This window comes from Oncorhynchus tshawytscha, linkage group LG27 (genome assembly GCF_018296145.1).
Source record: "Oncorhynchus tshawytscha isolate Ot180627B linkage group LG27, Otsh_v2.0, whole genome shotgun sequence".
Taxonomy (NCBI): Eukaryota; Metazoa; Chordata; class Actinopteri; order Salmoniformes; family Salmonidae; genus Oncorhynchus; species Oncorhynchus tshawytscha.
This window is the reverse complement of record NC_056455.1, coordinates 2,236,020-2,250,279: the sequence shown is the minus strand read 5'-3', so window position 1 is coordinate 2,250,279 and position 14,260 is coordinate 2,236,020. Positions and strand designations below refer to the sequence as shown.

Genomic DNA, 14,260 nt, shown 5'->3' with positions numbered 1-14,260 from the left:
ATGTAGAGTACTACAGGTATAGATAACCGGACCACATACGTAGAGTACTACAGGTATAGATAACCAGACCAGACCACATACATAGAGTACTACAGGTATAGATAACCAGACCACATACATAGAGTACTACATGTATAGATAACCAGACCACATACATAGAGTACTACATGTATAGATAACCAGACCAGACCACATACGTAGAGTACTACAGGTATAGATAACCAGACCACATACGTAGAGTACTACAGGTATAGATAACTAGACCAGACCACATACGTAGAGTACTACAGGTATAGATAACCAGACCACATACGTAGAGTACTACAGGTAAAGATAACCAGACCAGACCACATACGTAGAGTACTACAGGTATAGATAACCAGACCACATATGTAGAGTACTACAGGTATAGATAACCAGACCTCATACGTAGAGTACTACAGGTATAGATAACCAGACCAGACCACATACATAGAGTACTACAGGTATAGATAACCAGACCACATACATAGAGTACGACATGTAAAGATAACCAGACCAGACCACATACATAGAGTACTACAGGTATAGATAACCAGACCACATACTTAGAGTACTACAGGTATAGATAACCAGACCAGACCACATACATAGAGTACTACAGGTATAGATAACCAGACCACATACATAGAGTACGACATGTAAAGATAACCAGACCACATACGTAGAGTACTACAGGTATAGATAACCAGACCACATACGTAGAGTACTACAGGTATAGATAACCAGACCACATACATAGAGTACGACATGTATAGATAACCAGACCACATATGTAGAGTACTACAGGTATAGATAACCAGACCACATACGTAGACTACTACAGGTATAGATAACCAGACCACATATGTAGAGTACTACAGGTATAGATAACCAGACCACATATGTAGAGTACTACAGGTATAGATAACCAGACCAGACCACATACGTAGAGTACTACAGGTATAGCTAACCAGACCACATACATAGAGTACGACATGTAAAGATAACCAGACCACATACATAGAGTACTACATGTATAGATAACCAGACCAGACCACATACATAGAGTACTACAGGTATAGATAACCAGACCACATACATAGAGTACTACAGGTATAGATAACCAGACCACATACGTAGAGTACTACAGGTATAGATAACCAGACCACATACGTAGAGTACTACAGGTATGGATAACCAGACCACATACGTAGAGTACTACAGGTAAAGATAACCAGACCAGACCACATACATAGAGTACTACAGGTATGGATAACCAGACCACATACATAGAGTACGACATGTAAAGATAACCAGACCACATACGTAGAGTACTACAGGTATAGCTAACCAGACCACATACATAGAGTACGACATGTAAAGATAACCAGACCACATACGTAGAGTACTACATGTAAAGATAACCAGACCAGACCACATACATAGAATACGACATGTAAAGATAACCAGACAAGACCACATACATAGAGTACGACATGTAAAGATAACCAGACCAGACCACATACATAGAGTACGACATGTAAAGATAACCTGACCACATACGTAGAGTACTGCAGGTATAGATAACCAAACCACATAAGTAGAGTACTACAGGTATAGATAACCAGACCACATACGTAGAGTACTACAGGTATAGATAACCGGACCACATACGTAGAGTACTACAGGTATAGATAACCGGACCACATACGTAGAGTACTACAGGTATAGATAACTAGACCAGACCACATACATAGAGTACTACAGGTATAGATTACCAGACCAGACCACATACATAGAGTACTACATGTAAAGATAACCAGACCAGACCACATACATAGAATACGACATGTAAAGATAACCAGACAAGACCACATACATAGAGTACGACATTTAAAGATAACCAGACCAGACCACATACATAGAGTACGACATGTAAAGATAACCTGACCACATACGTAGAGTACTGCAGGTATAGATAACCAAACCACATAAGTAGAGTACTACAGGTATAGATAACCAGACCACATACGTAGAGTACTACAGGTATAGATAACCAGACCACATACGTAGAGTACTACATGGAAAGATAACCTGACCACATACGTAGAGTACTGCAGGTATAGATAACCAGACCACATACGTAGAGTACTACAGGTATAGATAACCAGACCACATACATAGAGTACGACATGTAAAGATAACCTGACCACATACGTAGAGTACTGCAGGTATAGATAACCAAACCACATAAGTAGAGTTCTACAGGTATAGATAACCAGACCACATACATAGAGTACTACAGGTATAGATAACCAGACCACATACATAGAGTACGACATGTAAAGATAACCAGACCACATACGTAGAGTACTACAGGTATAGATAACCAGACCACATACGTAGAGTACTACAGGTATAGATAACCAGACCACATACATAGAGTACGACATGTATAGATAACCAGACCACATATGTAGAGTACTACAGGTATAGATAACCAGACCACATACGTAGACTACTACAGGTATAGATAACCAGACCACATATGTAGAGTACTACAGGTATAGATAACCAGACCACATATGTAGAGTACTACAGGTATAGATAACCAGACCAGACCACATACGTAGAGTACTACAGGTATAGCTAACCAGACCACATACATAGAGTACGACATGTAAAGATAACCAGACCACATACATAGAGTACTACATGTATAGATAACCAGACCAGACCACATACATAGAGTACTACAGGTATAGATAACCAGACCACATACATAGAGTACTACAGGTATAGATAACCAGACCACATACGTAGAGTACTACAGGTATAGATAACCAGACCACATACGTAGAGTACTACAGGTATGGATAACCAGACCACATACGTAGAGTACTACAGGTAAAGATAACCAGACCAGACCACATACATAGAGTACTACAGGTATGGATAACCAGACCACATACATAGAGTACGACATGTAAAGATAACCAGACCACATACGTAGAGTACTACAGGTATAGCTAACCAGACCACATACATAGAGTACGACATGTAAAGATAACCAGACCACATACGTAGAGTACTACATGTAAAGATAACCAGACCAGACCACATACATAGAATACGACATGTAAAGATAACCAGACAAGACCACATACATAGAGTACGACATGTAAAGATAACCAGACCAGACCACATACATAGAGTACGACATGTAAAGATAACCTGACCACATACGTAGAGTACTGCAGGTATAGATAACCAAACCACATAAGTAGAGTACTACAGGTATAGATAACCAGACCACATACGTAGAGTACTACAGGTATAGATAACCGGACCACATACGTAGAGTACTACAGGTATAGATAACCGGACCACATACGTAGAGTACTACAGGTATAGATAACTAGACCAGACCACATACATAGAGTACTACAGGTATAGATTACCAGACCAGACCACATACATAGAGTACTACATGTAAAGATAACCAGACCAGACCACATACATAGAATACGACATGTAAAGATAACCAGACAAGACCACATACATAGAGTACGACATGTAGAGATAACCAGACCAGACCACATACATAGAGTACGACATGTAAAGATAACCTGACCACATACGTAGAGTACTGCAGGTATAGATAACCAAACCACATAAGTAGAGTACTACAGGTATAGATAACCAGACCACATACGTAGAGTACTACAGGTATAGATAACCAGACCACATACGTAGAGTACTACATGGAAAGATAACCTGACCACATACGTAGAGTACTGCAGGTATAGATAACCAGACCACATACGTAGAGTACTACAGGTATAGATAACCAGACCACATACATAGAGTACGACATGTAAAGATAACCTGACCACATACGTAGAGTACTGCAGGTATAGATAACCAAACCACATAAGTAGAGTTCTACAGGTATAGATAACCAGACCACATACATAGAGTACTACAGGTATAGATAACCAGACCACATACGTAGAGTACTACATGTAAAGATAACCAGACCAGACCACATACATAGAATACGACATGTAAAGATAACCAGACCAGACCACATACATAGAGTACTACAGGTATAGATAACCAGACCACATACGTAGAGTACTACAGGTATAGATAACCTGACCACATACGTAGAGTACTACAGGTATAGATAACCGGACCACATACGTAGAGTACTACAGGTATAGATAACTAGACCAGACCACATACGTAGAGTACTACATGGAAAGATAACCAGACCACATACATAGAGTACTACATGTATAGATTACCAGACCAGACCACATACGTAGAGTACTACAGGTATAGATAGCAGACCAGACCACATACATAGACTACTACAGGTATAGATAACCAGACCACATACGTAGAGTACTACAGGTATAGATAACCAGACCAGACCACATACATAGAGTACTACATGTAAAGATAACCAGACCAGACCACATACATAGAGTACTACATGTATAGATTACCAGACCAGACCACATACGTAGAGTCTGTAAGTTTTGCCTCAATATATTTAATGATGTGTAACAATATGTGCACAGTGTGAGGGCAGTGTGTGTGTGTGAGAGAGGTACAGTAAGATACAGTAAGATACACTACATGTCCAAAAGTATGTGGACACCTGCTCGTCTAACATCTCATTCCAATATCATGGGCATTAATATTGAGTTGGTCCTCCCTTTGCTGCTATCATGGCCTCCACTCTCCTGGGAAGGCTTTCCAATCGATGTTGGAGCATTGTTCCAGGGACTTGCTTCCATTCAGCCACAAGCATTAGTGAGGTCGGGCATGGATGTTGGGTAATTAGGCCTGGCTCACAGTCAGCGTTCTGTGCAGGCCAGTCAAGTTCTTCCACACCGTTCTCTGTACGTACATACCCCAACCAGAAGCCATGGATTACGGTCAACATTCACACTGAGCTAAAGGTGAGAGCTACCGCTTTCAAAGTGCGGGACTCTTACCCGGAAACTTATAAGAAATCCTGTTATGCCCTCCGACGAACCATCCAACAGGGCTAACAGGGTCAATACAGGGCTAAGATTGAATCGTACTACACTGGCTCCGACGCTCGTCTTATGTGGCAGGGCTTGCAAACTATTACAGACTACAAAGGAAAGCACAGCCGCGAGCTGCCCAGTGACACTAGCCTACCAGACAAACTAAATCACTTCAATGCTCGCTTCGAGGCAAGCAACACTGAGGTATGCATGAGAGCATCAGCTGTTCTGGACGACTGTGTGATCACGCTCTCCGTAGCCAACCTGAGTAAGACCTTTAAACAGGTCAACATTCACAAGGCTGCGGGGCCAGACGGATTACCAGAACGTGTGCTCCAGGCATGTGCTGCCCAACTGGCAGTTGTCTTCACTGACATTTTCAGCCTGTCCCTGGTTGAGTCTGTAATACCAACATGTTTCAAGCAGATCACCATAGTCCCTGTGCCCAAGAACACGAAGGCAAACTGCCTAAATGACTACAGACCCGTAGCACTCACGTCCGTAGCCATGAAGTGCTTTGAAATGCTGGAAATGGCTCACATCAACATCATTATCCCAGAAACCCTAGACCCACTCCAATTTGCATACTGCCCGAACAGATCCACAGATGATGCAATCTCTATTGCACTCCACACTGCCTTATAGCCTCCCTACTGTTATAGCCTCACTACTGTATATAGCCCCGCTACTGTTATTTTTCAAGGTCTTTTTACTGTTGTTTTTATTTCTTTACTTACCTAATGTTCACCAAATACCTTTTTTGCGCAATTGGTTTTAGCCAGTAAGAAAGCATTTCGCTGTAAGGTCTACAGCTGTTGTATTCGGCACACGTGACAAATAAACTTTGATTTGATGATTCATCACTCCAGAGAATGCGTTTCCACTGCTCCAGAGTTCAATGGCGGGGCGCTTTACACCACACCAGCCGATACTTGGCATTGCACATCTATAGGCTGCTCAGCCATGGAAACCCATTTAATGAAGCTCCTGGTGCACAGTTCTTGTGCTGACGTTGCTTCCACAGGCAGTTTGGAACTCGGAAGTGAGTGTTACAGACGGTGGTCCCGTTCTGTGAGGTTGTGTGGCCTACCACTTCATAGCTGAGCCTTTGTTGTTCCTAGACGTTTCCACTTCACAATAACATCACTTACAGTTGACCGGGGCAGCTCTAGCAGGGCAGACATTTAAGGACTTGTTGGAAAGGTGGCATCCTATGACAGTGCCATGTTGAAAGTCACTGAGATCTTCAGTAAGGCCAATCTACTGTCAATTAAGATTGCATGGCTGTGTGCTTGATTTTATACACCTGTCAGCAATGGGTGTGGCTGAAGTAGCCAAATCCACTGATTTGAAAGGGTGTCCAAATACTTTTGTATATATAGTGTATTTATCCAGTGTTCCTCGTGTTCAGATTGTTTTTACAACATTTACACAACATTATTATAACCTTACTGAGTTCAGATGAAAACATAGTTCAGCGGAAAGCCTCCACATTCAGCGAGTTGTTATACATGTGTTCAGCCTGTGATGGTGTTCAGCCTGTGATTGTGTTCAGCTTGACTTTAATTTGGCTGAGAGACACACAGTAGTAGTGGTCACAGGAGGCACCAGGCACGTGGTCCTACAGCCCCCTACTGAACATGTACTGTACTATCCTCTGGCTGCCCAGAGATTAGAGGGGGGGGTAGAGGAGAGAGAGAGGGGGGGGGGTAGAGGAGAGAGAGGGGGTAGAGGAGAGAGAGAGGGGGTAGAGGAGAGAGAGAGGGCGGGTAGAGGAGAGAGAGAGGGAGAGAGGGTGGGTAGAGGAGAGAGAGAGAGGGGGTAGAGAGAGAGAGAGAGAGGGGGTAGAGGAGAGAGACGGGGGTAGAGAGAGAGAGAGGGGGGGGTAGAGGAGAGGGGGTAGAGGAGAGAGAGAGGGCGGGTAGAGGAGAGAGAGGGGGTAGAGGAGAGAGAGAGAGGGGGGTAGAGGAGAGAGAGGGGGGTAGAGGAGAGAGAGGGGGTAGAGGAGAGAGAGAGGGGGTAGAGGAGAGAGAGAGAGAGGGGGGTAGAGGAGAGAGCGTAATATGAGACAGAGATGGATAGAATAGAGAGAGAGAGGGGGGGAGCGAGAGGTGGACGGACGGACGGGCGTAGTCATAGCTTTCAGAGCATTACATATTCATGCATATGGATTTGAGCTCATCCATTAGTAAACCATCTGGACTGGATTTGTGCCTCAGCCTGAGACCATTGACCACTGCTACTGCATAGCACTGTTTCTGTTCTGACTGAAGCAGATGGCATCAGGAGAGGGCACGGAACACACACACACACTGACTAAGGCTAAATCTTCTTCTCACACACACATGCATACACCTACACACAGATTTACATCGTCAGCAAAAAGTAAAGATAACAAGCACACACACAGCCTACACCATGTCTATTCATACACTGACACAGACGCACACACACAGCCTACACCATGTCTATTCATACACTGACAGACGCACACACACAGCCTACACCATGTCTATTCATACACTGACACAGACGCACACACACAGCCTACACCATGTCTATTCATACACTGACAGACGCACACACACAGCCTACACCATGTCTATTCATACACTGACACAGACGCACACACACAGCCTACACCATGTCTATTCATACACTGACACAGACGCACACACACAGCCTACACCATGTCTATTCATACACTGACAGACGCACACACACAGCCTACATCATGTCTATTCATACACTGACACAGACGCACACACACAGCCTACATCATGTCTATTCATACACTGACACAGACGCACACACACAGCCTACACCATGTCTATTCATACACTGACACAGACGCACACACACAGCCTACACCATGTCTATTCATACACTGACAGACGCACACACACAGCCTACACCATGTCTATTCATACACTGACAGACGCACACACACAGCCTACATCATGTCTATTCATACACTGACACAGACGCACACACACAGCCTACACCATGTCTATTCATACACTGACAGACGCACACACACAGCCTACACCATGTCTATTCATACACTGACACAGACGCACACACACAGCCTACACCATGTCTATTCATACACTGACACAGACGCACACACACAGCCTACACCATGTCTATTCATACACTGACAGACGCACACACACAGCCTACATCATGTCTATTCATACACTGACACAGACGCACACACACAGCCTACATCATGTCTATTCATACACTGACAGACGCACACACACAGCCTACACCATGTCTATTCATACACTGACACAGACGCACACACGGTATGCATCCTATTGGGGTAAAGTGTCAGCCAGTTGTGTTAAGCTAGGGACATGGGCAAGCCTGCGGACTCTCATTTGGGTTGAAATGTGGTTGGCTGCTCCCTCTGCACATTACTGTAACAATAGAAATACTGTGATGGTTGGTCCTGCGGCCATATTGAGTGAACCCATAGGAGTAAATCAAGGAAGAAAAGAGAACTGTGACTGTCCTGTCCTGTCCTGTCTGTCAGGACTGTGTCCTCTAGGATCCTGCTGTAACTCATTCTAGATCTGTTACACTGACTGTCTGTCTCTGTCTGTCTGTCATTTCCTCTGTGTCCTCTAGGTGGCTCACCTACCTGCTGCTACTGATTCTAGATCTGGTGATCTGTCTGGCGGCTTGCCTGGGCCTAGCCAAACAGTCTCGCTGGCTGCTGACAACGTGAGTAGCCTACCGTTACTGTTCTGTTACTGTTCTGTCCCTGTTACTGTTCTGTTACTGTTCTGTCCCTGTTACTGTTCTGTTACTGTTCTGTCCCTGTTACTGTTCTGCTACTGTTCTGTCCCTGTTCTGTCCCTGCTACTGTTCTGTCCCTGTTCTGTTACTGTTCTGTCCTTGATACTGTTCTGTTACTGTTCTGTCCCTGTTCTGTTACTGTTCTGTCCCTGTTACTGTCCTGTCCCAGCTACTGTTCTGTCCCTGTTACTATTCTGTCCTTGTTACTGTTCTGTTACTGTTCTGTCCCTGTTCTGTTACTGTTCTGTCCCTGCTGCTGTTCTGTTACTGTTCTGTCCCTGTTCTGTTACTGTTCTGTCCCTGCTGCTGTTCTGTTACTGTTCTGTCCCTGTTCTGTTGCTGTTCTGTCCCTGCTGCTGTTCTGTTACTGTTCTGTCCCTGTTCTGTTACTGTTCTGTCCCTGTTATGTTACTGTTCTGTCCTTGTTACTGTTCTGTTACTGTTCTGTCCCTGCTACTGTTCTGTCCCTGTTACTGTTCTGTCTGTTACTGTTCTGCCCCATAACTGTTCTGTCCGTGTTACTGTTCTGTCCCTATTACTTCTGTTACTGTTATGTCCATGTTACTGTTCTGTCGGTTACTGTTCTGCCCCGTACTGTTCTGTTACTGTTATGGCCATGTTACTGTTCTGTCCCTGTTAATGTTCTGTCCCTGTTACTGCTCTTTTACTGTTCTGTCCCTGTTACTGTTCTGGCCCTGTTACTGTTCTGTTACTGTTCTGCCCCTGTTACTGTTCTGTTACTGTTCTATCCCTGTTACTGTTCTATCCCTGTTACTGTTCTGTTACTGTTCTATCCCTGTTACTGTTCTGTTACTGTTCTATCCCTGTTACTGTTCTATCCCTGTTACTGTTGTGTTACTGTTCTGGCCCTGTTACTGTTCTGTTACTGTTCTGCCCCGTAACTGTTCTGCCCCTGTTACTGTTCTATCCCTGTTACTGTTCTGGTCCTGTTACTGTTCTGGCCCTGTTACTGTTCTGGTCCTGTTACTGTTCTGGCCCTGTTACTGTTCTGGCCCTGTTACTGTTCTGGCCCTGTTACTGTTCTGTTACTGTTCTGGCCCTGTTACTGTTCTGTTACTGTTCTGGCCCTGTTACTGTTCTGTTACTGTTCTGGCCCTGTTACTGTTCTGTTACTGTTCTGGCCCTGTTACTGTTCTGTTACTGTTCTGGCCCTGTTACTGTTCTGTTACTGTTCTGGCCCTGTTATTGTTCTGCCTCTGTTATTGTTCTGCCTCTGTTATTGTTCTGCCTCTGTTACTGTTCTGCCTCTGTTACTGTTCTATCCCTGTTACTGTTCTATCCCTGTTACTGTTCTATCCCTGTTACTGTTCTATCCCTGTTACTGTTCTGGTCCTGTTACTGTTCTGGCCCTGTTACTGTTCTGGCCCTGTTACTGTTCTGTTCCTGTTCTGGCCCTGTTACTGTTCTGGCCCTGTTACTGTTCTGGCCCTGTTACTGTTCTGGCCCTGTTCTGGCCCTGTTACCGTTCTGTTCCTGTTCTGTTCATGTTACTGTTCTGGTACTGTTCTGGCCCTGTTATTGTTCTTATACTGTTCTGGCCCAGTTATTGTTCTGGTACTGTTCTGGCCCTATTACTATTATGTTCCTCTTCTGGCCCTGTTACTGTTCTGTTCCTGTTCTGGCCCTGTCATTGTTCTGTTCCTGTTCTGGCCCTATTACTATTCTGTTACTGTTCTGTTCAGTTACTGTTCTGCCCCTGTTACTGTTATGTTACTGTTCTGTTCAGTTAATGTTCTGGCCCTGTTACTGTTCTGTTCCTGTTCTGGCCCTGTTACTGTTCTGTTCCTGTTCTGGCCCTGTCATTGTTCTGTTCCTGTTCTGGCCCTATTACTATTCTTTTACTGTTCTGGCCCTGTTACTGTTCTGCCCCTGTTACTGTTCTGGTCCTTACTGTTATGTTACTGTTCTGTTCAGATACTGTTCTGCCCCTGTTACTGTTCTGTTACTGTTCTGCCCCTGTTACTGTTCTGTTACTGTTCTATCCCTGTTACTGTTCTATCCCTGTTACTGTTCTGTTACTGTTCTATCCCTGTTACTGTTCTGTTACTGTTCTATCCCTGTTACTGTTCTATCCCTGTTACTGTTCTGTTACTGTTCTGGCCCTGTTACTGTTCTGTTACTGTTCTGCCCCGTAACTGTTCTGCCCCTGTTACTGTTCTATCCCTGTTACTGTTCTGGTCCTGTTACTGTTCTGGCCCTGTTACTGTTCTGGTCCTGTTACTGTTCTGGCCCTGTTACTGTTCTGGCCCTGTTACTGTTCTGGCCCTGTTACTGTTCTGTTACTGTTCTGGCCCTGTTACTGTTCTGTTACTGTTCTGGCCCTGTTACTGTTCTGTTACTGTTCTGGCCCTGTTACTGTTCTGTTACTGTTCTGGCCCTGTTACTGTTCTGTTACTGTTCTGGCCCTGTTATTGTTCTGCCTCTGTTATTGTTCTGCCTCTGTTATTGTTCTGCCTCTGTTACTGTTCTGCCTCTGTTACTGTTCTATCCCTGTTACTGTTCTATCCCTGTTACTGTTCTATCCCTGTTACTGTTCTATCCCTGTTACTGTTCTGGTCCTGTTACTGTTCTGGCCCTGTTACTGTTCTGGCCCTGTTACTGTTCTGTTCCTGTTCTGGCCCTGTTACTGTTCTGGCCCTGTTACTGTTCTGGCCCTGTTACTGTTCTGGCCCTGTTCTGGCCCTGTTACCGTTCTGTTCCTGTTCTGTTCATGTTACTGTTCTGGTACTGTTCTGGCCCTGTTATTGTTCTGGTACTGTTCTGGCCCAGTTATTGTTCTGGTACTGTTCTGGCCCTATTACTATTATGTTCCTCTTCTGGCCCTGTTACTGTTCTGTTCCTGTTCTGGCCCTGTCATTGTTCTGTTCCTGTTCTGGCCCTATTACTATTCTGTTACTGTTCTGTTCTGTTCAGTTACTGTTCTGCCCCTGTTACTGTTATGTTACTGTTCTGTTCAGTTAATGTTCTGGCCCTGTTACTGTTCTGTTCCTGTTCTGGCCCTGTTACTGTTCTGTTCCTGTTCTGGCCCTGTCATTGTTCTGTTCCTGTTCTGGCCCTATTACTATTCTTTTACTGTTCTGGCCCTGTTACTGTTCTGCCCCTGTTACTGTTCTGGTCCTGTTACTGTTATGTTACTGTTCTGTTCAGTTACTGTTCTGCCCCTGTTACTGTTCTGTTACTGTTCTGTTACTGTTCTGTTCAATTCTTTAAAGTATTGTTTGGGCTGTCGGTGGAATTGTCTGCTTGGAGATTTGCCATGCCCATTTCCAAGAACCATACATTTGTGGTTGATTGAATTGACTTGGAATCGTGCCATAACTGCCATTTCAAGAACCACCCCAGACTTCCTAGAGTGTTAATATACTGTAGCAAGTTAACATTTGACCTGTTTTATGGGTCTTAGATAATGAACATGAATTACAAATGCAGTTGACTGAAATATATATTTTCTTTTTTTACATTTCTGGTCTGGAATAGCTTGAATTATTTAGTTCTTCATGTGAAGCTGTTTCAAGCCTGGTGTAGGGGAGGGCAGAAGGGAGTGAGGGAGGAAGGTAGAGAATTTCACTGGACAATGTAGGTCTATGTTAATATCTAAGAAATACTAAATGTACACACAATCAGTTCAGTATCTATAGTCATCCATAATGATTTCCAGAATGAGTACCTCAGCCCTGTGCTGTACAGTGAGAGGGATTCCACATGGCACAGACACACATCATACACACACACATATCATACACAGACACACACCCACACATCATAACTTAACTGACAGATTAAAGTCTGCTTGAAAGAGCCGCTAACCTAGCTAAGCTGCTAATGTTAGCTATCAAGCTAACAAAGTTAGTCCCAGATGAGTTTTCCAGTGGAGCCCTCTTTGACTGGAGAAGTAAATCAATCAATCAATCAAATTTATTTATAATGCCCTTCTTACATCAGCTGATGTCACAAAGTGCTGTACAGAAATCCAGCCTAAAACCCCAAACAGCAAGCAATGCAGGTGTAGAAGCACGGTGGCTATGAAAATCTCCCTAGAAAGGCCAGAATCTAGGAAGAAACCTAGAGGAACCAGGCTATGAGGGGTGGCCGGGTGGAGATTATAACAGAACATGGCCAAGATGTTCAAATGTTCATTGATGACCAGCGGGTTCAAATAACAATAATCACAGTGGTTGTAGAGGGTGCAACAGGACAGCACCTCAGGAGTAAATGTCAGTTGGCTTTTCATAGCTGATCATTCAGAGTAACTCTACCATTCCTGCTGTCTCTAGAGAGTTGAAAACAGCAGGTCTGGGACAGGTAGCATGTCCGGTGAACAGGTCAGGGTTCCATAGCTGCAGGCAGAACAGTTGAAACTGGAGCAGCAGCATGACCAGGTGAACTGGGGACAGCAAGGAGGCATCAGGCCAGGTTGTCCTGAGGCATGGTCCTAGGGCTCAGGTCCTCTGAAAGAGAGAAAGAAAGAAAGAGGAGAGAGAGCATACTTAAATTCACACAGGACATGGGAGAAATACTCCAGATAAAACAGACTGACTCTAGCCTCCCGACACAAACTATTGGAGCATAAATACTTGAGTCTGAGACAGGAGGGGTCAGAAGACACTGTGGCCCTGTCCGACAATACCCCGGACATGGCCAAACAGACAGGATATAACCCCACCCACTTTGAAAAAAGAACAGCCCCCACGCCACTAGAGGCATATCTCCAAACACCAACATACCATACTGAGACAAGGCCGAGTATAGCCCACGAAGATCTCCCTAACGGCACAACCCAAAGGGGGGTGCCAAAAGAAAAAAGAATGAAGTTTTCCAGTGCTGTAGGAGCTGTATCGACTATGTTTGTTAGGGACAAACTGGATCGTTCAGAGTTCCAATGTGGCAATTGTTTGCTTGTCGAGGATTATAGGCTTAAGGTGACTTCCTTGATCACGCAGGTCGCCAGCCTACGTAAGAAACTGGGGAAAACGCAGAGTGGAGTGTTTACCTTTTCTACCCCTGTGGCTGAATGGCTTTCGTGCATGTTGGATGCATCTCCGTCTTGTCGTTAACCAACTGGCCGGTGTTGCCTGGAGTTTGTTCACCAGGGGAGCCATCTCCTGCCTCTCCTCCCCATCTGATAGTGGAGTCGAAGGAGCACAGCAAGAAGGAGCACAGCAATCGACGATGGTCGCATGTCACGAGCCGGGGAGGACAGCGGCCTCCTGCAAAGCTGTCTAGACTCCCAACGAGAGGCCCGGAGCGGATACAAACAACTAATACTTTTGCCACCCTGGAGCCTGATCTTCCTGCACCTTCCTCACTGGGGGGAAGTGTCTGCGGCCATTGTGCCTATTCCAACTCGTTCCCCTACGATTTCGAAG

General features: G+C 44.6%; 1 protein-coding gene across 3 annotated transcripts in view; it reads left to right on the top strand.

The window, feature by feature from the left end:
• Window positions 1–14,260, top strand: part of LOC112259288 (protein tweety homolog 2-like) — a 117,915-nt gene that overhangs the window by 79,177 nt on the left and 24,478 nt on the right. For all 3 annotated transcript variants that reach the window (XM_042307213.1, XM_042307214.1, XM_042307215.1), the window contains one exon: window positions 8,703–8,798. In XM_042307213.1, the coding sequence (XP_042163147.1) occupies window positions 8,703–8,798 (96 nt within the window). The remainder of the gene's footprint in view (window positions 1–8,702; window positions 8,799–14,260) is intronic.